At 48.5% G+C, this 25,602-nt stretch overlaps 1 protein-coding gene across 1 annotated transcript in view; it reads left to right on the top strand.

Moving 5' to 3' along the window:
• The window catches only part of CECR2 (CECR2 histone acetyl-lysine reader), a 133,262-nt gene that overhangs the window by 87,596 nt on the left and 20,064 nt on the right, over positions 1-25,602 (top strand). Inside the window, exons 3-9 of the mRNA XM_074938680.1 lie at positions 2,540-2,723; positions 3,844-3,983; positions 4,553-4,657; positions 5,334-5,383; positions 11,797-11,966; positions 12,482-12,559; positions 18,088-18,244. Of these exons, the coding sequence (XP_074794781.1) occupies positions 2,540-2,723; positions 3,844-3,983; positions 4,553-4,657; positions 5,334-5,383; positions 11,797-11,966; positions 12,482-12,559; positions 18,088-18,244 (884 nt within the window). The remainder of the gene's footprint in view (positions 1-2,539; positions 2,724-3,843; positions 3,984-4,552; positions 4,658-5,333; positions 5,384-11,796; positions 11,967-12,481; positions 12,560-18,087; positions 18,245-25,602) is intronic.

Below are 25,602 nucleotides of genomic sequence, written 5' to 3'. Positions count from 1 at the left end.
GAGAAAGCCATACTGCTCCTGGTAGCTCCTTCTTGGCCCCATGGGCCCTTGTTCTCAAGGAACCTGGAAATGTCGGTTTGGTTCCCCTGAGATTCTGCCCTCATTAGATGATCTTCTGACTCGAAGTTCAATCAGATTCTGACATCTTGAACTTGAGAGGGTAGAATTTGGATGCTGTTAGTTTGTGGCTTTATTCTTCAAACCTGGAAGGAAGTTGTCTGAGATTTTATATAGTTAGCATATTTCCAGGAAATGGGGTCCAGGCATGACATCTGTTCTAAAAGTTTGTCAAATATTGCCTCGCTTTCTTATTTGATGACTTCATTAAAGATCTAAATGTTTAAGTGCTCTGTGTGATCAAATAGAAGTTTTAGGGGTGCTCAGTCTATAAAGAGAATCTGATATCCTGTCTGCAGGTTTTCCAAGGCAGTAACCAAACATTGCCCATTTTAAAGTTCCCAGTTGCAAGTTGGAAATTGAATTTGGCCCTTCAGTGTGTCATGGAACAACGATTTGAACCAATGGCTGCTCTTATTTAAGATAGAAGGCTGTATGTGTTGATTGTTTTGTCTAGGAAAAAACAATTTCTGCACTTTTTACCCCACAAAGTGGGTACTTCAGCTGGTACAGGAATTCTTCCTTAAAATAATCCCTCCTTATTTCACTGGAAATATTTCCTTCTATTCAAGGAGGTCACATTGCATTTACTTGATTGGGAGGTAAACTGTCCCTGTTAGCTGGGCAGAACAAAGACATTCAGAAAGGCATGTGCTAAAGCCTCCATATCCAATTCTAAACAAGCATCTGTCATTGAATACTATAGGAGGTCAGGTAAAACTCCTTCAGGGAAATGGGGTCAGTCAACAAGGAATCATTTTCCACTTGAGGTGCAGAAAGAAACAGGGTCATATGGAGTAATCTGCAGAGTGGGGACATAGGCATTTCTCCACTCATTTATAAGATACTATCAGGTGGCCATTTTTTCCACAAATGATGTGGCATCAGGTCCTGCAGGTTGCCATTCTATCTTGACCCCTCTTTACTATCTTTTCTTTCTTCCTCCCTCTATTAACATCTGACCTTCTTGCTAGTTCTCAGTAGTCTTCCCTCAGACTGATGATGTTTTTCTTTCTGTTTGTTAAAGATTTAATGCTTTTTTTGGTTACAGTTTTGTATTTGTTTGGTTTGTGGCTATTCTGCAGTTGTGGCATAGTTCCCTGCATTGTCTAGGGAAGTCAGCTGGTGCCAAAAAGGATCCAGTTGAGCTGCCTCCATGAACGCATGTGGGAATGGCTATCCGGTAGTGTCCATTCAGACACATGAACTTCCTGTGTGTGAAAGAAAGGCATTCTTGCCGCTTCAGACCACAGATCTGGAATGCTGGCAAGTCACAGGAGTCAGGCAGTAGCACCACTCATAACAAATAAAGTTTTAATAGTCGGTGCTTCATCTCACCCAGATTCTGTAGACTGAAACTTCCACACTTAGAACAAGCTGCATCTAAAATTAGACACACATTCATTTATCTGAGCACAGTCAGCAATCTAAGGTGTGACAGGGCAGCACTTACACCAGAACTGTTACTATTTACAGCAACCCTTAGTGTAAGGTGAGGACAAGAAGTTTACATAAGATACGGTGGGCAAGGTGGGGAGCTAGTGGCAAAGGAGATTCAAATAGTGGAGTAATGTGGTCCGATTGGCAGGCAAGGAAGATCATTCTAGTAGCTGCATTTTGGCCAGAGAGGACAGAGTAGTCTGAGCATGGAGAAGGGGGGGGGAGGGATAGCTCAGTGGTTTGAGCATTGGCCTGCTAAACCCAGGGTTGTGAGTTCAATCCTTGAGGGGGCCATTTGGGATCTGGGGCAAAAATTGGGGATTGGTCCTGCTTTGAGCAGGGGGTTGGACTAGATGACCTTCTGAGGTCCCTTCCAACCCTGAGATTCTATGATTCTAAGTGTTTTGTCTTTTAGGACAACAAAGGGTCTGACTTTCAAAATGATTTGGAAGAAGGCTCAGGAGTTGGTAATTACCTGCCTATGGCCAGGGAAAAGGGAGAGATGGTGAGCCTGGTAGATAATGATGGTGTCAGCTAAAATGGAGGAAGGCAGAAGAGGATCAGAATTGTCTGTGAATGCTCCATTGCATCTTCCTTTTATAAAAGTCCGAGTCTGCACTGATGTGAACAGCTACCTAATGTGACGAAAAGGAGGGAGACTAACAAAGAGGCTTTAAATTATGCAAAATCCTGTATTGTTGCAGTTAGGAATACTACCAGCAGGTAGGAGAGGGTCAAGCCTAGCTGCACAGCTTTAACTAGCCCTGGCTGTCCTAGGACACAGCTCTTAAACGCATTCAGGAAAGTTTCCCAGTGTCAGTCGCTCCACTTCCTGCTACATATTAAGTTCAGTTAGGTTGTGCTGAGCCAGCAGGGCACAGCTTTCAGCCTTGCCTGGATCTTCTAATTCCATTTCCCACCCCCACTAAGTCCTGTCTTTTGCATATTAACCTACAATGGGGGGACTTGTTCTCTTGATTAGGTCGCAGACGTTTCACAGCTATCTTGAGGACATTATCAACTACCGCTGGGAGCTGGAGGAAGGGAAACCCAACCCCCTACGGGAATCCACTTTCCAGGAGCTGCCACTGCGCACCCGCGTGGAAATCCTGCACCGCCTCTGCGATTACCGGCTTGATGCAGATGATGTCTTTGACCTCCTCAAGGTGCTTTGGGCCACAGCTGTCAGATGGGGAAGATGGCAGCTACAGGGAGCTAGGCTGGGTTGTAAAATGGAAGTGGGGATGGAGGGAAATGTTTGCCTTCATGGAGGCTGTTTTTCCTTTTTCCTGCCACTGCTTGTATACATCAGCCAGCCTCCAACCCAGGGGACAGGCCGTTTAGGGGCTGATACTCCTGTGGCATTTCTAGTCTGTCCGTTTGGGGAGCAAGAAGAGACTGGGGATTTGAACTATAGCTTGGAAGTATTTCTCTCTAAGGTCCCTTTTTTCTCTTTGTCTCCAGACCCAGCTTTGGAAATATTGGTGATGGGGTCTCCCCATTCTCTCTCTTTCTATTAATGTTAAAAGGGATTGGGTTGGTTTGGGGTTTTTTGAGCCAGCCTCTTGGTGAGGTACATAGGTTTCCCATAGTCTGTATATTTTACAGGTTTGGAGATGTAATTTTTTTAATCAAAAAGAAATATTTTAAAGTCATGTTCTTGGTGGTAGTGCAGTGAATTAATAGTCATGCTTTTTCCACCTCTGGAGACCTGGGTTATGTCAGATTACAAAGGATCTAGGCAAGTGGTAGGGTCTCTCTGTCATTGATGCATTCACAGCACAAACGTCACTAAGTAAATTGGCCTGATTGGCTACATCTCTGAAGACCATGACTTGAATATCTCGAATAAGGTGCTTCCAGAGTATTGATAGCTCTGTGGGAGCTAGGAGTGCAGTTCTGTCCTGCAGCAGTGCCCCTACCATCCCCCATTATTAAAGTATATTGGGAGAGCTCTATGTGCGAAGTTTCCACAGTGCCTCCCATGCTCTGCATGACTTTAGCCAGGGCTAATTAGACCTTCACTGTCATGAGCACCAAAAATGAAATATTAAAACTAAAGAGAGCATGCAAATTAGAAATGTCAATCTAAATCTCTCCCTAGGTGGAGAGGGAATGTGTTCTTTTCTCTAGAGTAATTTCTTCCCAGAACTGCATCAGAACAGATGTGTTGTGGGGGGTGGAGCGGGGTGTTTGTGGAAGGATGTCAGCATGTTTTGAGTGACAGTGCGGCTGTTTTTCAACTTGTCACTGTCTCTCTCACTGCGTGCTCCCAACTGAATGCAGGGTTTGGATGCAGACAGCCTCCGTGTAGAACCACTGGGTGAGGATAGTAATGGCGCCCTCTATTGGTATTTCTATGGCACTCGTATGTACAAAGAAGAGCCAGTGCAGGGGAAATCAAATGGAGAGCTGGCTTCAGACAGGTAACAACAGCTTTGAAGTTTTCATAATTTCCACACAGCCTGGGTAAACAGGGAGAAGAGGGCAGGGCAAATGGAGCGGAATGGACTATGCAGCAATAAATCTGAGTTGAATAAAATCTGTTTGACTGCCGCTGTTGCTGGGAGGGTGACGGTGGCCTGAATTTGTGCAGGACATGGGTAAAATTGACAAATACACCAGTAACTAAATCCTGATGCAAGGCAACTAAAGCCACGCATAGCCTTCATGACACTACAAAAATCTGCCAGTGGGGTAGAAAGATTCCTCTGCCACCACCACCACCACCACCTTCCAAGCAATCTGCCCCTTGGAGACAGCAGCAGTTACGAGTCACTGTCTGCTCCTGAATTAGTCACCCGTAGCTAGTGGTACTCCTGTCCTTCTCCCCCTCCTCCCCCTCCCTTGGCTGCTGTAGTTAATTCCTCCCCTAGTTGGGCCCATAGCAGCTGCTCTGATTTTTTTTTTCTTTCACGCTCTTCTCTCCCTCCTCCCCTGACAGCCACAGTTCCTTTCTTCGGGAGATATTTTCTAACCTTTCATTTTGTTAAAGGGGAAATGGGGGCCAGACAAACACCCCAAATGTTCCTGGGAAAACAGGCAAGAGACGAGGGCGACCCCCAAAACGGAAAAAACTGCTGGAGGAGAATCTGTTGAGGTAAGGAAAAGGGTGTTCCTGGAATGGTTATGTGATATACTCTCATATAAGGAGGAAAGCTGGCTGGTCTTTCTTGGCATTGATAGTACCTTTTCGGGCCTCCCATTGGAACTGGAGATCCCCTGCACCCCAATTTGTGGTTTTTTCCATTTGGGTGTCAAAAGGTAATTCTCCCTGCAACCATACCCCCTGAAGCCATGATCTCAAATCATCTTGCACAGACAGGCTTGGCTGGTACTTGGGTGAGGATTCTAAGAAAATCCAGGTGCTGCAGGAAGCAATGTGGGTAAAACACTGGATGCCGTTCTTCCCACTGAGTCTGTACTGATCTGCATGTTGCTAGGGGGCACATTGCAGCTAGAGAGACTGTATTTAGATGCTATTTTAAACCAAAGTCCTGCCTACCTGAAGTCATTAAAGATTTCCTGGTTCTATCCATAAGAGTAGGGATGTTATCCTGGCCAAATTCCATTTTGGCCGTTTACATAATTTTCCTTGACGTTTCATTCAAATAGGATATTTCTCACTTCCTGTACAAAATGTGTGTGGTGTTTGCTGTGCATTAAACAGCTGTTGCATTCTTCCCCAGAAGTGGCTGCATTTCAGCGGCTGGCGAAATGTCTTGTATATGTTTTTATGTCATTACCTGTGTGTATAATTACCTTCCTCTTTATAGGGAGAAGGCTGAAGAGAACTTGCTCGTGCATGAGACACAGATGAAAAATGGTAAAGACATTATGGGAGGAATTTGATCTGCTATTGCAGTTTTAAAATCATCCAAAGCTAAGAGAGACAAGATTCCTAGGGAAGGAGGAGGGTCTGTTTAGTGAGAGGCTCTCTAGAGGTGGTACCCTGTGTCTTTAGCCTGGTTGGTTCTGATTGTATTTGGCATGAGCAGTTAAAGAAATAGACTAACTTATTCCCAGGAGACTAGGCAGCTAAATGCTTCCTGTATAGCAAGGCACTATTTTGGGAATAGGAGTGACTAATGAATTCGGTTATTGTGTGGGAGGCCTGAGTTTGGAATAGGCTTGGTGGGGAACCCTCCTCTACTCACGCACTAAAATCAGTAGAGAAGGACTATGTATGGACAGATGCTCTCCTGAGAAGGGGTGAGCACAGGCCATGTGGACACACATCTTATTGTGGTAGATGCATTTTGCCCTCTCTGTTACAGGGAGAGAGTCACAAGGGTGGGTAGTATTGTAGGAGAACAAAGTATTCTCCTTGCCTGTCTCCCATCTGGTGTCAGATGTATACACTGTCAGTACTGTGTAAACCAGGAATTAGGGAAATCCACGTTCCAGGTCCTTACTGGGGAGTCCTTGGCCCACAAGGAGTTAGTGAGGTGAGATGCCAACATATCGTGACAGTTTCTCCAAAGGGACTGGGTGAGAGACTCATTTCTCAAACATGAGAATCCACTGGTCTGAATATTACTTATGGGTTAGACCTGCCCATTCTTCTTCGAGTGCTTGCTGATGTCCATCCATATTAGGTGTGTGTGCTCGCCACATGCACCGGTGCCGGAAGATTTTCCCTCAGCAGTATCCATAGGGGACTGGCTCTGGCGCCCCCTGGAGTGGCGCCCACATGGCGCAGTATAAGGGGCACCTCCGGCTCCCCACCACCCTCAGTTCCTTCTTGCCGCCAGTGACGGAGCTGGAACGTTTGCTGCTTTGGCTAGCGTTGTTTTGTTCTCCGTTCCCGCGAACTTTGTAAAATCTGTAAAATGGCTAGTAGTTGAGTCAGTTACCCTTAATAGTAATTCTTGAAGTCTTCGTTAGTCCCGAACAGGACTCAGCCTGGCTTTAAGCCCTGCAATCATTGCAAACGGCTTGTGCCCATCAACGATCCACATAGTAGCTGCCTAAGGTGCTTGGGCGAAGGGCACATAAGCGACAAGTGTCTTTTTTGTAAGTCCTTCAAACCCAGGACGAATAAGGAGCGGGACAGTTGCCTGAAAGTGCTCGTGATGGAGTCAGCCCTCACTCGGGCACCGGAGCAACGGTCTGACTCGGCACCGAGCACCACGGAGTCGGTGCGCAGCACTCCGTCGGTGCCATCCACGAGCTGGCACCTGTCTCACCCCGCTGCTCTGGCCAAGAAGCCAAAGAAGACAGGGAGGGGAAGATCTCCTACTTTCCTCAAGGGAAAGGAGAGGGCTGGGGGCGAGCAAAGACCCACGCCGGGCAGCTCAATGCCCACTTCGGGAAGTCAGGCCCCAGCTCAAGTTGACCGGTGTAGCCCATCCCATACCTTGCCAGCAACTCAAGATAGTGGTACAGGCCTCTGTCAGCTCCAGGTGCTGTCGACACCCGAAGCTCTGCAGGCAACTCAGGAGATCCTGACACTTCCGTTGCCGCTCACACCAGCTCTGGCAGTACCCCAGTCTCGGGGTAAACCCACCTTGGGATCTCCACATATGTCCCTGCCTCCCCAGCACTGTTCCCCATCTCATGGGGTGTCCCACCACCACTCGCCCACCCGAAGTCGTCACGCCCCAGGGAGGCAGGCTCAGCGGAGCCCTTTTCAGTCCCCGGACCTTGGGCACCGACAGTACCTCGCTGGTAGCTTGGCGTAGATCCACTGAGGCATGCGTGTCGTGTGTCGTCCCCCCCTCCCCCCCTCCAGGAGCACCGAGACCGACCCCTTGCGTCGCGGAGACCTCGGTACAGATCCCGGGACCGATCGAGGGACCAAAGCCAACAGACACCAGACCGCCATTGTCGGTCTCCGAGACAGGGATCTCTGCATTCGGGAGGTCCCTCCCGGCAACTGGCTTGTGATAGCTCCCGGTCCCGATTGACATCCCGGTACTGGTCGGGTAGCATAAGGTGAAGATTGCCAAGTTTCCCATGCCGATATGCCGAACACCGTCAGTCCCCAAGGCCCCGACCAAGATGTTCGTCTCGCTCGGACAAGTCTGCCTCCAAGCGCAGTGACTGGCACCAGTCAGATAAGAGCTGCTGCTCCACCCGATGCTGGTCGCAGGGTAGCGACTGCTCCAGCTCCGGCTCCAGCACTGAGCAGGGCTCCCTAGCAGTGGGGCAGCTTCCGGTGCCTGCAGTGCCTCCTACATCATCAGCACTGAAACCTGTCCCATGGCCCCAGGCACAGTAACTGGTACCCATGGAACCTCTGGGGGTTCACCCAACCTTCACAGGCTGCCTGGTCGGTGTCGGGAGCCTCGGACAGGCCAGCGGCCTCAACATCCCAACCCTCTCCAGTCCGCAAGACTTTGCGGGGAAGGACCTCACAGGTCCAGAAGAACCCAGAAGAGCAGCCTGCTGGACAACCAATGGACATCGAGGCTCCTGTGGTATTCTGGGCAATCCTCGAGGAGGGCATGACGGCAGCTAGAGCAGCCCTCCAAGCAACTTCAGATGCAGCAGATTCTGCAACCCGCACCATGGCCTCCCCCATCTCCATGAGGCGAGCTTCCTTGCTGCTCCTCTCGGGCTTGTTCACTGAGGCTCAGCAGTCGATGCAGGACCTTCCCTTGGATGGCCAGGCCCTATTTGCAGAACAGACTGATACCAAGCTGCACGGTCTAAAGGACGCCCGTACCACCCTGAAAACACTAGGGCTGTACGTCCCAGGCCCGGCACGTAAGCAGTTCAAACCACAACAGCCTCAGGGACAAGGGAGCCAGCCTCAGCAGGACCTGCTTCACAAGAAGGCCAAGGGCTACGAGCGCCACCCACACCACCCTCCTCCACCTCCTGCTCAGTCGGGCTTCACCCAGAATAAGCCAGGAGCCAAGCTACCAGACTGTTCCCTGGATCCACCTTCCCTGTTTTTTCCCCACTGCCTTTCCTTTTTCCTCCCCGCATGGACCACTATAATCTTGGACTGCTGGGTCCTGAACACAGTGGCACAGGGCTATACCCTCTTGTTTCTTTCTACCTCATTTCCCAATCCCTCTTCAGGGACTGTTCTCATGAGAGTCTACTCGTGCAGGAGGTTCAAGGGTTGCTGCATCTGGGGGCAGTAGAGGAAGTTCCTCTAGAGTACAGGAACAGGGGGGCTTATTCCCGATACTTTTTAATCCCAAAGGCCAAGGGCAGTCTACGAGCCATTCTGGACCTGTGAGACCTCAACAAGTACCTAAAGAAGCTGAAGTTCCCCATGGTCTCCCTGGCCTCTATCATCCCCTCCCTGGATCCAGGAGACTGGTATGCTGCCCTCAACGTAAAGGATGCATACTTCCACATAGCTATCTTCCAAGAAGACGTTTTCTCTGATTCACGGTGGGACCCGGCCATTACCAATTTAAGGTCCTCCAGTTTGGCCTGGTGACAGCACCGAGGGTGTTTATCAAGTGCATGTCAGTGGTGGCGGCTTACCTCAGGTGCCGGGGTATCCAGATCTACCCATACCTCGATGACCGGCTGGTCAAGGGTAGCTCCAGATCTCAGGTCCAAAAGGATGTTGCAGTGCTACAAGCCATGTGCCGCTCCCTGGGCCTACTAGTGAATGGCAAAAAATCTATGTTAGTTCCAGTGCAAAGGATAGAATTAATCGGAGCAGTGCTCGACTCGACCTGCACCAGAGTGTTCCTGCTGCGAGAAAGGTTTCAGACATTAGCAGACCTTGTCACAGAGGTGTCTGCGTTCCCCCTGACTACAGCCAGCATCTGTCTGCATCTGCTGGGCCACATGGCAGCTTGCACATATGATGTATCCATGCCAGGCTCCGGATGCGGCCCCTGCAACAATGGCTGACGATGGTCTATTCCCAATCCAGGGATCACCTGGACAAGATCGTTACCATCCCCCCGGCAATACTCACCTCGCTGCGATGGTGGACTGATCGCGAGATGGTCCTGGAGGGAGTTCCGTTCAACAACCCCCCTCACTCTATCGAGTTGGTGTCGGATGCCTCAGACCTCGGCTGCAGTGCGCACCTCGGAGTTCTCCAGACCCAGGGTATGTGGTCCCCGGAGGAGATGGTGCTACACATAAATGTCAAAGAACTCAGAGCGGTCCGGTTAGTATGCAGTGTCTTCCTACCTCACCTGTCGGGCAAGGTGGTGAGAGTCCTGATGGACAACACAGCCTCGATGTTCTACATCAACAGGCAAGGGGGAGCGTGCTCATCGGCTGTCTGCCAAGAGGCACTCCGTCTATGGGACTTGTGCATCGACCACGAGATCCACCTGGAAGCTTGTCACCTCCCTGGTGTCAAGAACACGCTAGCAGATCACCTCAACGGGGCCTTTTCCTCTCACCACAAGTGGTTGCACCACCTGGAAGTGGAGAACTCCCCAAGTGGACCTGTTCGCTACCAGGCAAAACAGAAAATGGCATCAGTTTTGTTCTTGGCGAGGTCTGGACAAGGACTCCCTCTCCGATGCCTTCTTCCTGTCGTAGTTGGGGAGCCTGATGTACGCATTCCCTCTGATCCCACTCATCGCCAAGGTCCTGGCAAAGATCAAGAGAGACAGGGCGCAGGTTATCATGATTGCCCCGGTGTGGCCTCGCCAGCACTGGTTCGGCATGCTCATGAACCTGACAGCAGGCCCTCCCTGGCCCCTGCCCAACCGACTGGACCTGCTATCCCGATCGGCTCTTACACTGCAACCTTGCGTCCCTCCACCTCTCGGCATGGATGCTGCATGGCTGAACCCGGAGGAGCGGACCTGTTCGGAGGAGGTCCTCCTGGGAAGTAGGAAGCCCTCAACCAGACTGACTTACCTGGCCAAGTGGACAAGATTTTCCCCCTGGGCGTCCGAAGGAGGCGTCTCTCCCTCGTGTTCCTCCATACAGGTTTTCCTAGACTACCTATTCCATTTGAGGAACCAGGGCCTGGCACGCTCTTCCATTAGAGTGCATCTTGCAGCCATCTCCACTTTTCACCCACTGATCCAAGGACAGACGGTGTTTTCCCTTGACATGATGGTCGGATTCTTGAGAGGGCTCGAGAGACTCTTTCCGCAGGTATGGGCTTCTGTCCCGCAGTGGGATCTTAATTTGGTCCTCTCTAGGCTCACCAGCCCACCCTTTGAACTGTGGGGTTCCTGCTCCTACCACCTCCAGAGGTACTGCTTTGGAATCCCCTAATATGGAATGGACATGAGCAAGCACTTGAAAAAAAGAATTACCTTTTCCAAATCTGGTGTTCTTTGAGGTGAGTTTGTCATGTCCATTCCACAACCCCCCTCCTTCCCCACTGTCGGAGTTTCTGGCAAAAAGGAACTGGGGGGGACTGGCGGCGCCCCTTATACCACGCCATTTGGGTGCCACTCCAGAGGGCGCCAGAGCCATCCCCTGTGGATACTGCTGAGGGAAAAACTTCCAGCACTGCTGCGTGTGGTGAGCACACACACCTAATGTGGAATGGACATGAGCAACACATCTCGAAGAACACCAGTTACAGAAAAGGTAACAGTTGTTTCCACCACGATAGAGGCAGCTCTGGCTTTGTCTTTTCTCTACCCCTTCCTCAGAGTTCAACTTCTCCCTGTACTGCTGCAGCTCCACACTTGGAATTTCAAGAGAGAACTTCCAAAGCTGAAACTACATAAATAGAAATGTGGTAGGTTTATAGGATGGATGTTTTCTGCTAGTTTGGATAGTTTCAGCTTTAGAAGTTATCTCCTGGGTCAGAGCTCCGTGCTGCAGCAGTCCAGCAGAGGGAGTCTGAGCAACTGTAACCCATGGGTAGTGTCCAGACCCAGTTGATGCCTTCCATTATAAAAAATAAATTACAGCTAAGGAAACTAACTCTTCCTTTCCCCACTTGTCTTTTCCTCCTGTGGGCTGCTGGATAGTCAGGGTTGTGTTTTTAGAGTGGATTAGGTTAATAATGGCATTTCACCCAAAATATTCCAGGTGCTGCCACTGTTTTATTTCCCACCCCGGCGTACAGTGCCCTGGAGTGTGTATTACTGGCTCTAGGGGCCATGACAATGCTCTTGAGAGAGCTTGGAATGAAGCCATAGCTAGGCAGGTCTTCCTGTAACCTACATGAACGATTCTTCTTGCTTCTTCCTAGACCACAACCCATGTTACCTAGGGGTGTGTACACAGCCAAAGTCTTTCTTTCTTCCAGAGTTCTGGAGGGGAGGGCGTAGGTCGGAGGAAAGCTGCCAACAATAATCATTGTAGAGATAATATCCCTTTATGTTCTTGAAGGGTCCCAGGGACCAGGCCGTGGGACATGGTGGCTGCTGTGTCAGACAGAAGAGGAGTGGAGACAAGTCACAGAGAGCTTCAGAGAGAGAACCTCCCTAAGAGAACGGCAGCTCTACAAGCTCCTGAGTGAAGACTTCCTGCCTGAGATTTGCAACATGATCGCCCAGAAGGTGCGTGTGAGCACATAAGGCTGGGGAGGTGTCAGCCTGCTTATCTCTGTATGGTGACTGCTCTTGAATGCAGGGACGCTGGATGGCTGGAAGAAGGCTAAATCCAGCCAGCCATCAAACACCCGTGGGAATAGGGAATGGGAAGGATGTCTTATCTGCTGCAGCAGAAACACTTTGAGCAGTACAGGATCCCTAAATACTTTCTAGGTACCATGTAAACAGGGACTACTAGGCTTTGTTTGCAAGGAGTGGGATTTTTGGTGATGGAGTGGTGGATAGCTAGACTCTGAAGAGTGCTACTCATCAGATAACTATTTTAAGATGGGACAAATCTGGAGTATGATCTTCCTGAGAACATGCCTCTTAAATCAACTCCATAGCCAGTATGACGCTACCCTTGTAAAGCTAATAGTAGCTTCCTGGTCACTCCTAATACAAAAATTCCCCAACCAACATCAGTGGTGTGCCCCAATCCACATCTTCTCCTTCTCTCCCTTCCTCCACCCCCATTTCAGGAGAAGCGTCTGCAGCGAACGGAGTTTTCGCCCAGGTGGATGTCTGACCGTCAGCCCATTAAGCCAATCCAGCAGGAGGTGAGAAGGTTTGAAAATGGTTGCAAGCAAATACCTCGGGAAAAATAACCCAAATCATAGATATTCAGTGGGAAGGAAAACTTTAAAAGCATTAATGCTGAAAGAGAGCTTGATAGCAGCCATCAAATTAAAGATGAATATGCAGTGGCACCAAAAGAAGCCAATGCAATTATGGGCTGCATGCACAGAAGCATCATATCATGAATCAGGGGAGTAACAGCCTTTCTTTCTAACTCAGAGGCAGCTGCACCCACAGGAATCTGTTCACTTTGAGGAACTTCACTACTATAGAAATACTGGCAAATTGGAGACTCTTCAGAGACAATCTAATTAGGACCTGGGGCTAGAAGGATTGATTTACAAAGGGAAATTATAGGAGTGAAGAACGTATAGCTTAATAAGGTAAACATGAGGCTCCATATACTTGTCAGGGAGTAAAGACTAAAGGTGGAGATGAATTCTTTGGTTTAGTACACAAGGTGTAATGAGGAGAAATAGGATGAAACAGGGAGAGAAAATGTAGGTTGATTGTCCTAGGAAAGCTTAGACTCAGATCTATTAGGTCATGGAATCATCTCCTAGTGGAGGTGGCAAAAGAACCATTACTTGTATGTTTTAAATTAAACCGGACAAAACATTGGAAAACATCCTGCAGGGAACATCTCACATGAGCCAGGGGGCAGGACTGGATAGATGATTTTTGTCTGTTCTATTTCTAATACCTGTAATATGAGGGAAGAGCAGAAAGGATGTCACATGATTCCACTTGTTAAACAAATTAGAGTAGTTGAATAAATGTAGGGACGAGCCATTCCTTGTGTTATAGATAGGAGCCCATGGAGAGGGGGATGATGTACTAACCACTGTCAGTTAGACCAGAGATATTCTCCTGTTAGGGTTGCCAACTTTCTAAATGCACAAAACCGAATACCCTTGCCCCGCCTCCTTCCCCAAAGTCCCGCCCCCGACTCATTCTATCCCTCCTCCCTCTGTCACTCGCTCTCCCCCGCCCTCACTCGCTCATTTTCATCAGGCTGGGGCAGGGGGTTGGGGTGCAGGAGGGTGTGAGGGCTCTGGCTAGGGGTGTGGGCTCCGGGGTGGGGCCAGAAATGAGGGGTTTAAGGTGTTGGAGGGGGCTGGGGCATGAGGTTGGGGTGCGGGAGTGGGTGAGGGCTCTGGCTGGGGGTGCAGACTCTGGGGTGGGCCAGGGATGAGGGGTTTGGTGTGCAGGAGGGGGCTCCGGGCTGGGGGGTGGGGTTGAGGGGTTCAGAGTGTGGGAGGGGGTTCCAGGCTGAGACAGGGGATTGGGGTGCAGGAGGGAGTACAGTCTCTGGGATGGGGGTGTGGGCTCTGGGGTGTGGCAGGGGGTTGGGGATGGGGGGGGCATGGGGTGTGGGCTCCACGAGGGAGTTTGGGTGCAGGAGGGGGGCTCCGGGATGGGGGTTGGGGCGTGGGAGGGCGTGCAGACTCTGGCCAGGCAGCACTTACCTCAGGTGGCTCCCGGAAGCAGCCTCGTGTCCCTCGGCCCCCAGGCGGAGGCACAGCCAGGCGGTTCTGCGTGCTAACTCCACCCGCGGGTGCTGCCCCTGCAGCTCCCATTGGCCGCGGTTCCCGGCCAATGGAGATGCAGAGCCAGCTCTTGGGGCGGGGGCTGCGCACGGAGCCCCCATAGTAGCACCTCTGCCTAGGGGCCGCAGGAACATGCTGGCCACTTCCGGGTCGCCATGCAGAGCAGGTTGGGAGCCTGCTAGCCCCACTGCGCCACCAACTGGACTTTTAACAGCCCGATCAGTGGTTCTGACCAGAGCCGCTGGGGTGCCTTTTCGACCGGGTTTTCTGGCCAAAACCGGACACCTGGCAACCCTGTCTCCTGTGCTACAAAAAATGTTACCATCCAGGAAGTGAGATGACACATTCATACGCAGGCAGCAAAAATCCAAATGTGGGGACAGCAAAACACATGGAGTCTGAATGGCTGCTAATCAGTAACACAGGTGCTTCAGGTCCAGGGGTGCAGAGGGCTGTTAATTGCTGCCTGTGAGTCAGTATATTGGTTCCAGTGAGCTCAGGGCTATCCCTGCACTGCTTCTTACTGTGCTTTGGAGTTGGGGGTGCCAGCAGTTACTGTGATAGGGGGTCTCAGGACATTCATATTTGCAGGGAGGGGGAGTCTGTTAGCTGCCCAGCACGACATTGCAGTCACATGTGCCACATGGGAGCCAGGCAAAGTGCCAGAATATCTGGTGACCGATTTGCTAAAGGTTGGGTAGGGGCTGCATTGGTAAGATTCAGGCACAAAACGTCACTCCTGCTCAGTGTGGTGTTGTGTACGTGACCCCTTCCTTCTAGCCCCGAGCTCTGGATGCTTCTTAAATCTGAGCTGTAACTGCTCCATAGGCTTCTGATCCTTCCGGGGATTTCTCAACAGGTGGTTCAGATTAACTCCTCATTAAAAACCTTCTGAGCAGCACCCTCATTAAGGAGAAACTGCGGAAATCCTGGCAGAGACTATTCAGGGGACGAGGGGAAGGGGCACGAGCTATTCTCGGGCTGGGGGAGGCCAAGGGGACCAGTACTCCATCTCCTTATATTGATTGAGTATCCTGAGATGGCCCATTTCAGAAGCCAACGTGAAAGGCAGAACCTAGGGATGGTGATGCTATGTCTCGCAGTGCCCTCTATAGGAGGGAAGGAGGTGGTTACATTAAAATCGCAGAAATCGGGTTTGTTTTATGCAAGTAAGGAAAAGCTGGATTAAAAAAAAATCCTTGCCAACTATTCGTTCGGAAAGTTTTACTTATGTTCCGTGCTGGCATTTCTCATTCCAACAGGTGTGCAAAGAGACACTCCCAACACACAACCTGACTGCCTGCTTGGGTGTCCGTGGCCTGATTTCCAAGATGAGCACCCATAACTCTGGCTGACTTCATTGGAAGTTGCACGTGCTCAGCCCCTCTGAAAGTCAGGCCACTATCCATCTAGAACATCTTAAAGCACCCATCCTATAACTGCTGTAATAAGACTTCTTGAGCAGGCCCAGTCGGACTGCCAGAGCCACTGGGAACAAATGTTTTTTTGGGGTGGCTGTATGTTGGAATCGCAGTGCTCATAGTGTTGGGTTGGTGATTTTCCTGTTTTCCTCTTAACTCACACCAGAATGGCACCAGATCTACTGTGTGGGGCACCTTTGGTTTGTTTAAAACTCTTGTCTACTCTATAAATACCGTCTTCTGTCTAAAGGGTGGTATAAGCCCTGTGGCTGCTGCCTCCACATTGTAGGTAGATACCCTGTGTCTATGGCCGAATGTCATAGGAAAGCTTAGTGCACTTGGACTAGCTCTGAAAACAGTCTTTTGAGGACTGCAGGCTAGATGTTTTGCCAACACTTCCCTAGAACACATTTATATGCACGACCATAACCATTGTGCATATAAATTTGGAGACTGAGAGAAGAGAGGGTCGTTTTAATAGCTTAGCATCCGCAGAAATTGTGTCTGGTGAGGCACACAGATTTGTTTGGATCCACTGCCATGCGAATAAAAAAACTGGCTGACACATCATAAATAAAATCTGCTATGGACTTGCCACCGGTGGTTGGTCACCCTTTGTCTTATTGTCTTTGTACATGTTAGCACGCTAATGACATTAGCACATGCTAAACAGGGGGGTGGTTTGAACCCCATTGAGGGCAGAGACATGCAAGGAGACTGAGAATCTAAAAATATGGGGCCCAGTCGTGCGCACACTTATGCATGTGAGGAACTTGACTCTCACGAGTCGCCCTATTGATGTCAATGGGAATACTCAAGCCTCTACATTTATATATGCTCCTGTTTATAGGATTGAGCCTCTGGTTAGGTCACAAAGCCAATGAGACCTCCAGGTGATAGAGGAAGTTAAATTAGAGAGGCGTTTGCGTTTTGATATGGCAGTGCAACTCTGAACCTCATCTCGTGGAACAAGGCATCATCTCGTGGAACAAGGAGCACTCTTTGCTGCTCTGTTGTGACTGCACTTGGAGTATTGGGTTCAGTTCTGGGCATCCTACGAGTAGGAGGATGTAGACCCACTGGAGGGGATTCTGAGAAAAGCAGCTACAGTGACTGAGGGCTGGAAGGGTTGACTTATAAGGAAACAGATTTAATTTTCGATTGAATAGCAAGAGATATCCGCTCATAGTGGAACGCATAAACCCATGGAATAGTTTCCCTTGGAAAGTGACAGGAGTCCTGTTGCTTGTGATATTACAACTGGGCAAAGATCTTTCACCGTAGGAAGAGTCCTGTAGTGGCTGGGGAAGTGGACTAGATGTTGTAAAGGGTCTTTACCATCTCTAATTCCTGTGATTCTGTGCTAATTCCCCTAGGATGCAGGCAGTGAGTCTGGCAGGATTAATTGGGTTCTGTAGCCCTTTGGGGATTTTGAATCTTAATAACTGAGACCACTCCATGGTAAGGCCCAAAGGGTTCACTGCATTCTGGTCAGAACAGAACAGGTGTTTCTGTTTTTTCTTCGGTGTGCACTTTAACGTGGGATCTGCTGGTAATGCTGTAAAGCACACCAGGGCCCCAACTGAACACATCTCTGTAACTGTGGTATGAGTCTACTGGAGGGCAAAATGAGGTGAAGAATAATTCCCCTTCAAGTACTGTTGTTGCTGGAGGCAGCGGGTAGGGGATAGTATGGGGTGATTCTCCAAGGAGCATTGCTGCAGGACATCGCTAAATAGCATTTCAGGAAAGAGAAAAAAATAAGGAGGCACTTACAATATGTCTGGGTTCACTGTACAACCTTTCAAGCCATTTATCAAAGTACCCACAGGTCCTATTTCCAGGCAGGTGAAACAGTAAAGCAATAGTGATTGAGGTGCCGGGCTTTTTCTGGGGATTAATGGTGGGCAAGAAAAAGTTGATGGCCTGAGAGGCAGCTGAGGGACCCCAGCTGATCATTAATCTTCAGGAAATGCCTTCTTCCTAAGTGACTGTTGCTGTTTATATCCTAAGAATGGAGGTAGAGAGCCTATGGGCATATGAGTTATTTCCAAGTGTGATAGTTTCCCTTGGTATGTTCAGGGCATCTGTGCTTTGTAGAACTGTCAGTGGAAATGTTGATGGATGATCCAAGCATTCGGCTTATAATGAAATCAAGCAAATAAAGTTTTTCCCATGGTGCCTTTTCCCCGGTGCCTATGTGTGCATGGCACTTCACAGACTAATAAGAGGATGTGGTATCTCCTCCGTGGAATTTACAGTGTAACAGGATCATACACACTAATTACAACATGCCAGGGATCGAGGGAGAAGGAACTGGGACAGGATAAGAACTGTACACAATGGGAGGAGAATACAGCTCATAGAGTGTAGCTTCTTTGGCAGAGAGATTGTATGTATTTTTGTTTATGTAACTTATTGTAGTTACATTTTTAAGTCTCCTTCAAAGTAAATCTGCAGCTGATCAGATCCGTATAAACCAGTGCCACCTTACGCTTTACGCCCATTACAATTTCATACATGGCCCTTTTGTCCCAGGCAACTCCAAGTGTGCTCAGCAGGATGGAGAAGCAAAGGCGCAGGGAGGAAGAGGAGGAGCGCCAAATCCTTCTGGCAGTGCAGAAGAAGGAGCAGGAACAGCTGCTAAAGGAGGAGAGGAAGAGGGAGATGGAGGAGAAGGTCAAAGCAGTGGAAGGTACCTGTAAAGCTGTGTGAAGTGGAGGTGGGGACATTGAAAGGGCCCCCGATTGGGTTATTAAATTGAATTGAGATATATCCTTTGTGCTCCTTCCATACCATAGACTCCTTCATATATGTCCAAGATGGAATCAGTGATTGTGTTGCCTCAGAAGTGGGTTTGTTATTCTCTGGCTTCTTCTTGCTTGGCCACCTGTATTCCCTTTTCCTTCTCCCTCCTTGTCCTCTTGTATCCCCTCCAGCTCTGTCTTCCTCCTACCACCCTGGCTTCATCACCTTCCATAACTCTGTCCTTTCCTCCTCCCTACTGTTTATGCTTCTCTTGCAGTTCCCTGCCCCTCTTCTGCCTCCCCGTTGTGTGCGGTGGAGCTCCCCGCACAGACACCCTGCCCAGCTGGGTTTTCATTGTCTCTGAGCAGCGCTCGGTCCATTCTGCCTGAGGCAAGTGGCCAGAAACGCTGCAAGGTGGAATAGCCTCGCGAGGGGGAAGGGTGGGAGCCACAAGAGCAGCATTTCCACACTGGTGTGGGCCATTAAATAGCACTCTCATAATTCGGGGTCCAGACTGGACCAAGGGTTAAAAACTAGGTTGTGCAGGGGACAACTTTAGAAGCTTTTCCAAGTGCTAGTTCATGCTGTCCACACGCTGTTGCCTAACAGATAACTGTCTGGGGTTTAAGCAGTCAGAGGATGTGAACACCTATCATCAGACAGGTGTGCATTGGCACTAGAATGTCACAGGAATAAGATGGGGTCTGACTGCCCTTCTGCCTTTCGGCTGAGTTACCGGGATTAATTTATTTCCTGTCTGGTTCGAGTATATTTGCAGTTTATCCAACTACTCAATCTCCCAGCTGAACAGAAATGACTCTTGCTTTCTTCCCGCCCCTCTTCCCTCTGCAGTAATTCTGAGCTAAAGGAGCAGCAGCAAGTGTGAGCTTGAGAAGTCAGAGGTGGTACAGATGTGGGGAGGACAGTTTTTTTTCTGGGCTTAATGCAGCATTGTCAGGTTTCATTTCACTCTTGCTTTGGGCTGCTGCAACCAGGTGCAGGGTGAGTCAGTCATTTCATCTGGGGTCAGAAGTGCCAGACCTGTGGTTATCACAACAAATGACTGAGTTACTGCAGTGCTAGGAAGACCCAGCGTGTCCCCAGAAAACTGCTCTGGATGTAAATGTCTGGTGTAGTAAAAGCACTTGTGAATTGTTTAAGATGGTACAGAATTAGTATAACAAAAAGAAAAACTTAAGTACACAAAACCAGTAAACTTTCCAATACAGAATAGTTTGCTAACCAGATGTTTGGTAGCAGGCCAGATATCCTGTAACAGAGTAGCTTTTTCTACCTGCTACCCCTTTAGCCTTTTAAAACCGAATTACACAGGTGGCCTTTATACTTCTTTGATTGTCAGTCGTAGCTAATCTAGTCAAAATCTAGTGCATTAACCACAAACTCATTCAATTCCAGATCTACCACAGACTTCCTGTGTCACTTTGGCAAGTGACATAATTTCCTGTGCTTCAATTCCCCATTTGTAAACTGGGCATAATACTCCTCTACATCTCAGGTGTTGTGAGGATAAATCTGCAAATACATGGGAGATTGTCAGATACTGCTTTGATATCAGTCATATATGTACATAAAGAGATAAATGGAATCACTGCATTATCTGATGGTGTTAGGCCTTGTCTACACAAAAAATTTGCTCTGGGTTAGCTTAAATCTGTTTTTTAAAACAATTTAATTAAACTGGTGGAAATTTTTGTGTGGACTGTCTCATTTTGGTTTAAGAGTGGCTTATTTCAGTGTAGTTTAAAGCTGCTCCCAATAAACTTAAGCCAAATCAAAATAAGTTTGTCTTAAATCAAAATAAGTGTCCATGAAGTCTTATTGCACTGGTTTAACTAAATTGATTTAAAACCAAACCTTTAGTTAAATCAGTGCATACTTTTTATGTACACTGGGCCTTAGAAACGTCAGTTATCCAGGTAATATTTTGGGTTTTCCACAGTTCACTTTATGACTAGACACGCTCTCAATGACAGTAAATCAGGTTCTTCTCTTGGAAAAGAGTTTTCATGACAGATCTGCAGTGACCCTAAGATGAAGTAGTTTGTTTTGTAAGACTGGATCTTCACATATACAGGTTTTCAGGGTTACAAAGACTTTGAACTTTATGGATCCTCTTAACTGAATTCTGTAAGGGGTACTTCAATGACAGAAAAACAGAGAATGAAGAATTTGTACCATCTAATGAGAGTTCACCTGCTTTATAGTTTCAGGATGAGGGCATAGTTAGATTGTCTGTATCTTGTCAATCCGATATTTTGCTAGCCCCTTCTTCAGGGTATAACCCAGATGGTGAACCTCTGCTGGGCCCATCTACATTTTCCTGGACTTATGGTTTCAACCAGCTTTCTGGATTTCCACCAGAATAGCTGTTAGAGGTTTCAAGTGCTCCTCTCACATGGCACTATGTATCACCTAGATATGTAGTTGGAAAATTATGAAGTACCTTAAGGGCACTGGCAACCTTTTGGAGTTTGATGGGTAGTGGCCCGTGTAGGCCAAAAGCATGCCAGTGAATTAAAATAGTCCAATTGTGATCTTAAAGATGAGAGATTCTTTATATTGCAGTGATAGGGTTAGTGGCAGTGCCTTTAACTGAGCTCCAACATGGAAATATGGTAGCTTTCCCCCATATTCTCCATCATCTCATCATGCAGAGCATCATCAGATTTAGACAGCTTCCCACAGCCTACACAAAGTGAACACCCCCATTTTTCTTGGGCAGTATAACTGCAAGGCTTGTCCATTTGCTATTAAATGGCTCAGTTACTCCTAGGTCATTCATTTTCCTCAACTCATCATACGGGTATCCATTGCACCTTTGGTCTCAGTGACCCTAATCCTGTAAAAAGTGATGTGTGATATTAAGGTAGTTCTTGCTGGATCAATTTAATGATCCAGCGAGAACTGGAACATATGTTGGGATTGCTCTATTCCAGGTTCAAAGATAAGCCAGGTGGATTCCTCCTTCTCATCTTTCTGACCAGGCCAACTTGGATCCAAGGCCTTTCCTTCCCCTTTGATCTTCTGGATCAGCCCACAAGATGTAAATTCCCCTTTTGATTCTTTCCACATATGCCACCTTTCCTGGTTTCCCATATACAGCAGGTCCTCTGGAAAAAAGTTGTTTCTCTGTAGCCAAAGACCCAGTTACCACACATGATATTGGACAGTCTGCTACAAGTTGTGGTATTCTAAATCAGGATATACCAATTCTATGTTAGAGGGGATGTTTATCAGCCATAGTTACTTTCATCAAAAATTTACTGGTCCTTAATTTCTATTCAGAACTCCAGAAACCCATGTAATGTCCATGTACACAGCACAATTCCAAGATGTTGCTTACATCCAGACCTTTAGTGGGGATCCATTTGTGGTGGACAAAGGTCTGTGCACTACTTGTATCGAGGAGGCCTCTTAACTTCCTCCTTTTTAGGAATCACACACACATCTGGATGCCGTCACCCAAATGGCTGGTATTAAGATTCTTCCTGGGAAAAGACACAGGTTCATCATCCATGACATTTTTCACTGGAGAGTCCCCTGCTTTATGTCACACTTGGTCACAGTAAAAGTATACCGTGGTTTTTTTATATCCATTCCGCCCCTGTAGTATCCAGGTTTATTTTACACCAAGTCCCCTCTCTCCTTTTCCCTATTTTTGCACCTTGAGTGCTAGCCAGAGTCCTGTAAGGGTAAACTTGAAAACTCTTCACCATTCTTTGTTCTGACACACACCCAGGTCTGGAACGGCTCCTGAATGATAATGTCCAGTATCTCCTCAGTAGATTTCTTTGGATGTAGCAATCGTGTTGTAGAATTAATCAAGTTTTTCTCAGGGTGCTGCTTCTGATGAAATGGTGTCCAACTTGACCCTTCCGCAGTATTCAGAGACCTGACTCTTCTCTTAGTATAGCAGCTTTTTCTTAGGAGTAGTCACAGGGGTGTCCTCATGTGGTACAATAGACCTCAAAGTGCCTTCTCAGATAACAAGGGTACCAGGAAAGGAATCCACTGGCTCTGTGGCTGGACCTTCTCCCTCAAAAACATACCTTTGAAGACAGGAATGGTGCTCCTGGTGTCAGTGGGAGTAAGGTAGTTCAGAGACATTCATTCTCAGTTTTTTCTCTTCATCCGTTTTCACCTCCCTCACTAGTTGACAAACTGGAATGTAGCAATAGCTTTCCTTCAGGGTGTGGCACTTCTTGAGCCCCACTCATCTTTTACTGCTTTAGTCTCCTGTCACTGTGGCCCTCTAAGAATGATTGGAAAAGGAATGTGAAGGCTGCCATCTCACAGGGTACAGGCCTGAGGTGCAGAGGCTGTAGGAGGCAAATACACCAGAATCTCCTCCAGACCCCCTACCCTTCTTTGGATCTCCACCTTACGCTTCATACTGAATGTGGATTGCTGCAGCTTCAGTGACCAAGGAGACAGTCTTCTCAGTAAACAGTTCTGGAGACATAATCTTGGTACAAAATAGGTGCTTGTGAATTTAAGTGCACTTAGCCCTGGTCTACACTACGAGTTTAGGTTAAATTTAGCAGCATTAGGTCGATTTAACACTGCACCCGTCCACACAACCAAGCCTGTTTTGTTGACTTAAAGGGCTCTTAAAATCGATTTCTGTACTCCTCCCTGGCAAGGGGAGTAGCGCTAAAATCGACCTCGCTGGGTCGAATTTGGGCTAGTGTGGACTCAATTCGACGGTATTGGCCTCCGGGAGCTATCCCAGAGTGCTCCATTGTGACCACTCTGGACAGCAGTCTCAACTCAGATGCACTGGCCAGGTAGACAGGAAAAGCCCTGGGAACTTTTGAATTTCATTTCCTGTTTGGCCAGCATGGCAAGCTGATCAGCACAGTTGACCATGCAGAGCTCATCAGCAGAGGTGACCATGGAGTCCCAGAATCGCAAAAGAGCTCCAGCATGGACCAAACGGGAGGTACTGGATCTGATCGCTGTATGGGAGAAGAATCCGTGCAGGCAGAACTCCATTCCAAAAGACGAAATGCCAATATATTTGCCAAAATCTCCAAGGGCATGATGGAGAGGCTACAACAGGGACACATAGCAGTGCCATGTGAAAGTTAAGGAGCTGAGGCAAGCCTACCAAAAAACAAAGGATGCAAATGGTCACTCCGGGTCAGAGCCCCATATATGCTGCTTCTATGATGAGCTGCATGCAATTCTTGGGGGAGCCCCTACCACTTCCCCACCACTGTCCATGGCACCTGCAAGGAGGGAGTCTCACGCAACAAGGATAAGGATTTTGTGGATGAGGAAGATGAGGAGGAAGAGGAGGTTGAGGATAGCACACAGCAGGCAAGCGGAGAATCCCTTCTCCCCGGCAGCCAGGAACTGTTCATCACCCTGGAGCCAATACCCTTCCAACCTTCCCAAGGCAGGCTCCCGGACCATAAAGCCAGAGAAAGCACCTCTGGTGAGTGAACCTTTGTAAATATAATACAGGGTTTAAAAGCAAGCATGTTTAATGATTACTTTGCCCTGAAGACTTGGGATGCATTCATGGCCAGTATAGCTACTGGAAAAGTCTGTTAACATTTCTGGGGATGGAGCGGAAATCCTCCAGGGACATCTCCATGAAGCTCTCCTGGTGGTACTCTCTGTGTTAGCCTCAGGGAGTGATATCATTCATGGTCACCTGGTTGAAATACAGGAAATTTGTTTAAGGGGACATTCAGAGGTGCCCGTTCCTGCTGGGCTGTTTGCTTTTGGCTGAAAAGAAATCATCCCCGTTGTTAGCCACGCGGTGAGGGGAGGCCCGTTCATGCTGAGCTGTTCACATTTGGCTGACAGGGATCTTCCCTGATACTAGCCATGCGGTGGGGAGGAGGAAAGTGATCATCCCAGAGAATTGGGGGGCGGGGGTTGTGCTGCACATTCACCCTAAAACCGCAGTCCCTCCTTTTAAATGGCCAACCCAATGGGCTTTTCTTGGTATGGGAAAGGAGGCTGCTGCTGTTTGAAACCGTTCCCGCATGTTATGAAGGTTGAAGAAGCTGAAACCCTTTGCCTTACCATGGCTGCCTGCAAGCCGAATTCTGTTGCCCAGCTGAGCGTGTGTGATGTCTCACACCAAACCGGCAGGCACTCAATATAAGAGGCAAAATGCGACCTTGTGCCAAAAGCACATGTGCTATGTAATGTGAATCACTTGATTCAGTGTGAAATAGTCTTTCCTTTGTTCTCTAAAATGTATCTTTTAAAATATTATTCTCCCTTTTTTTTCCTCCCGCAGCTGAAAATGTTTCTACACTCCCCCTATCATCTCCATCCCAGAGGCTAGCACAGATTAGAAGGCGAAAAAAACGCACTCGTGATGAAATGTACTCAGAGCTCATGCAGTCCTCCTGCACTGAAAGAGCTCAGCAGAATGCTTGGAGGCAAACAATGCCAGAGTCCAGGAAAGCATTAAATTAACATGATGAGAGGAGGGAGGAGCGTGATGAGAGGAGGGAGGAGCACGATGAGAGCAGGCAGGATGCAATGCTGAGGCTAATGGGGGAGCAAAGTGACGTGCTCAGGTATCTGGTGGAGCTGCAGAAAAGGCAGCAGGAGCACAGACTACCGCTGCAGCCCCTGTATAACTGCCTGCCCTCATCCCCAAGTTCCATATCCTCCTCACCGAGACGCCCAAGAATGCAGGGCGGGAGACTACGGGCACCCAGCCACTCCACCCCAGAGGCTTTCCCAGGCAACAGAAGGCTGGCATTCAATAAGTTTTGAACTGTAGTGTGGCCTTGTCTTTCCTTCCTCCCCCACCCCACCCGGTGCCTCCCTCCTCCCCCACCCCTCCCAGGCTACCTTGGCAGTTATCCCCCTATTTGTGTGATGAATTAATAAAGAATGCATGATTTTGAAACAATAATGATTTTATTGCCTCTGAAAGCGGTGATCGAAGCGGGGAGGGTGGTTGGCTTGCAAAGAAGTAGAGTCAACCAAGGGGGTGGGTTTTCATCAAGGAGAAACAAACAGAACTGTCACACCGTAGCCTGGCCAGTCATGAAACTGGTTTTCAAAGCTTCTCTGATGTGCAGGGCACCCAGCTGTGCTCTTCTAATCACCCTGGTGTCTGGCTGCATGTAATCGGCCGCCAGGCCATTTGCCTCAACCTCCCACTCCTCCATAAACGTCTCCCCCTTACTCTCATAGATATCGTGGAGCACACAGCAAGCAGCAATAACAATGGGAATATTGGTTTCGCTGAGGTCTAACCTAGTCAGTAAACTGCGCCAGCGAGCTTTTAAATGTCCAAATGCACAT

This window comes from Natator depressus, chromosome 1 (assembly GCF_965152275.1).
Source record: "Natator depressus isolate rNatDep1 chromosome 1, rNatDep2.hap1, whole genome shotgun sequence".
NCBI lineage: Eukaryota > Metazoa > Chordata > Testudines > Cheloniidae > Natator > Natator depressus.
Note: the sequence above shows the minus strand (reverse complement) of the source record. Positions and strands in the feature narration are given on the sequence as shown.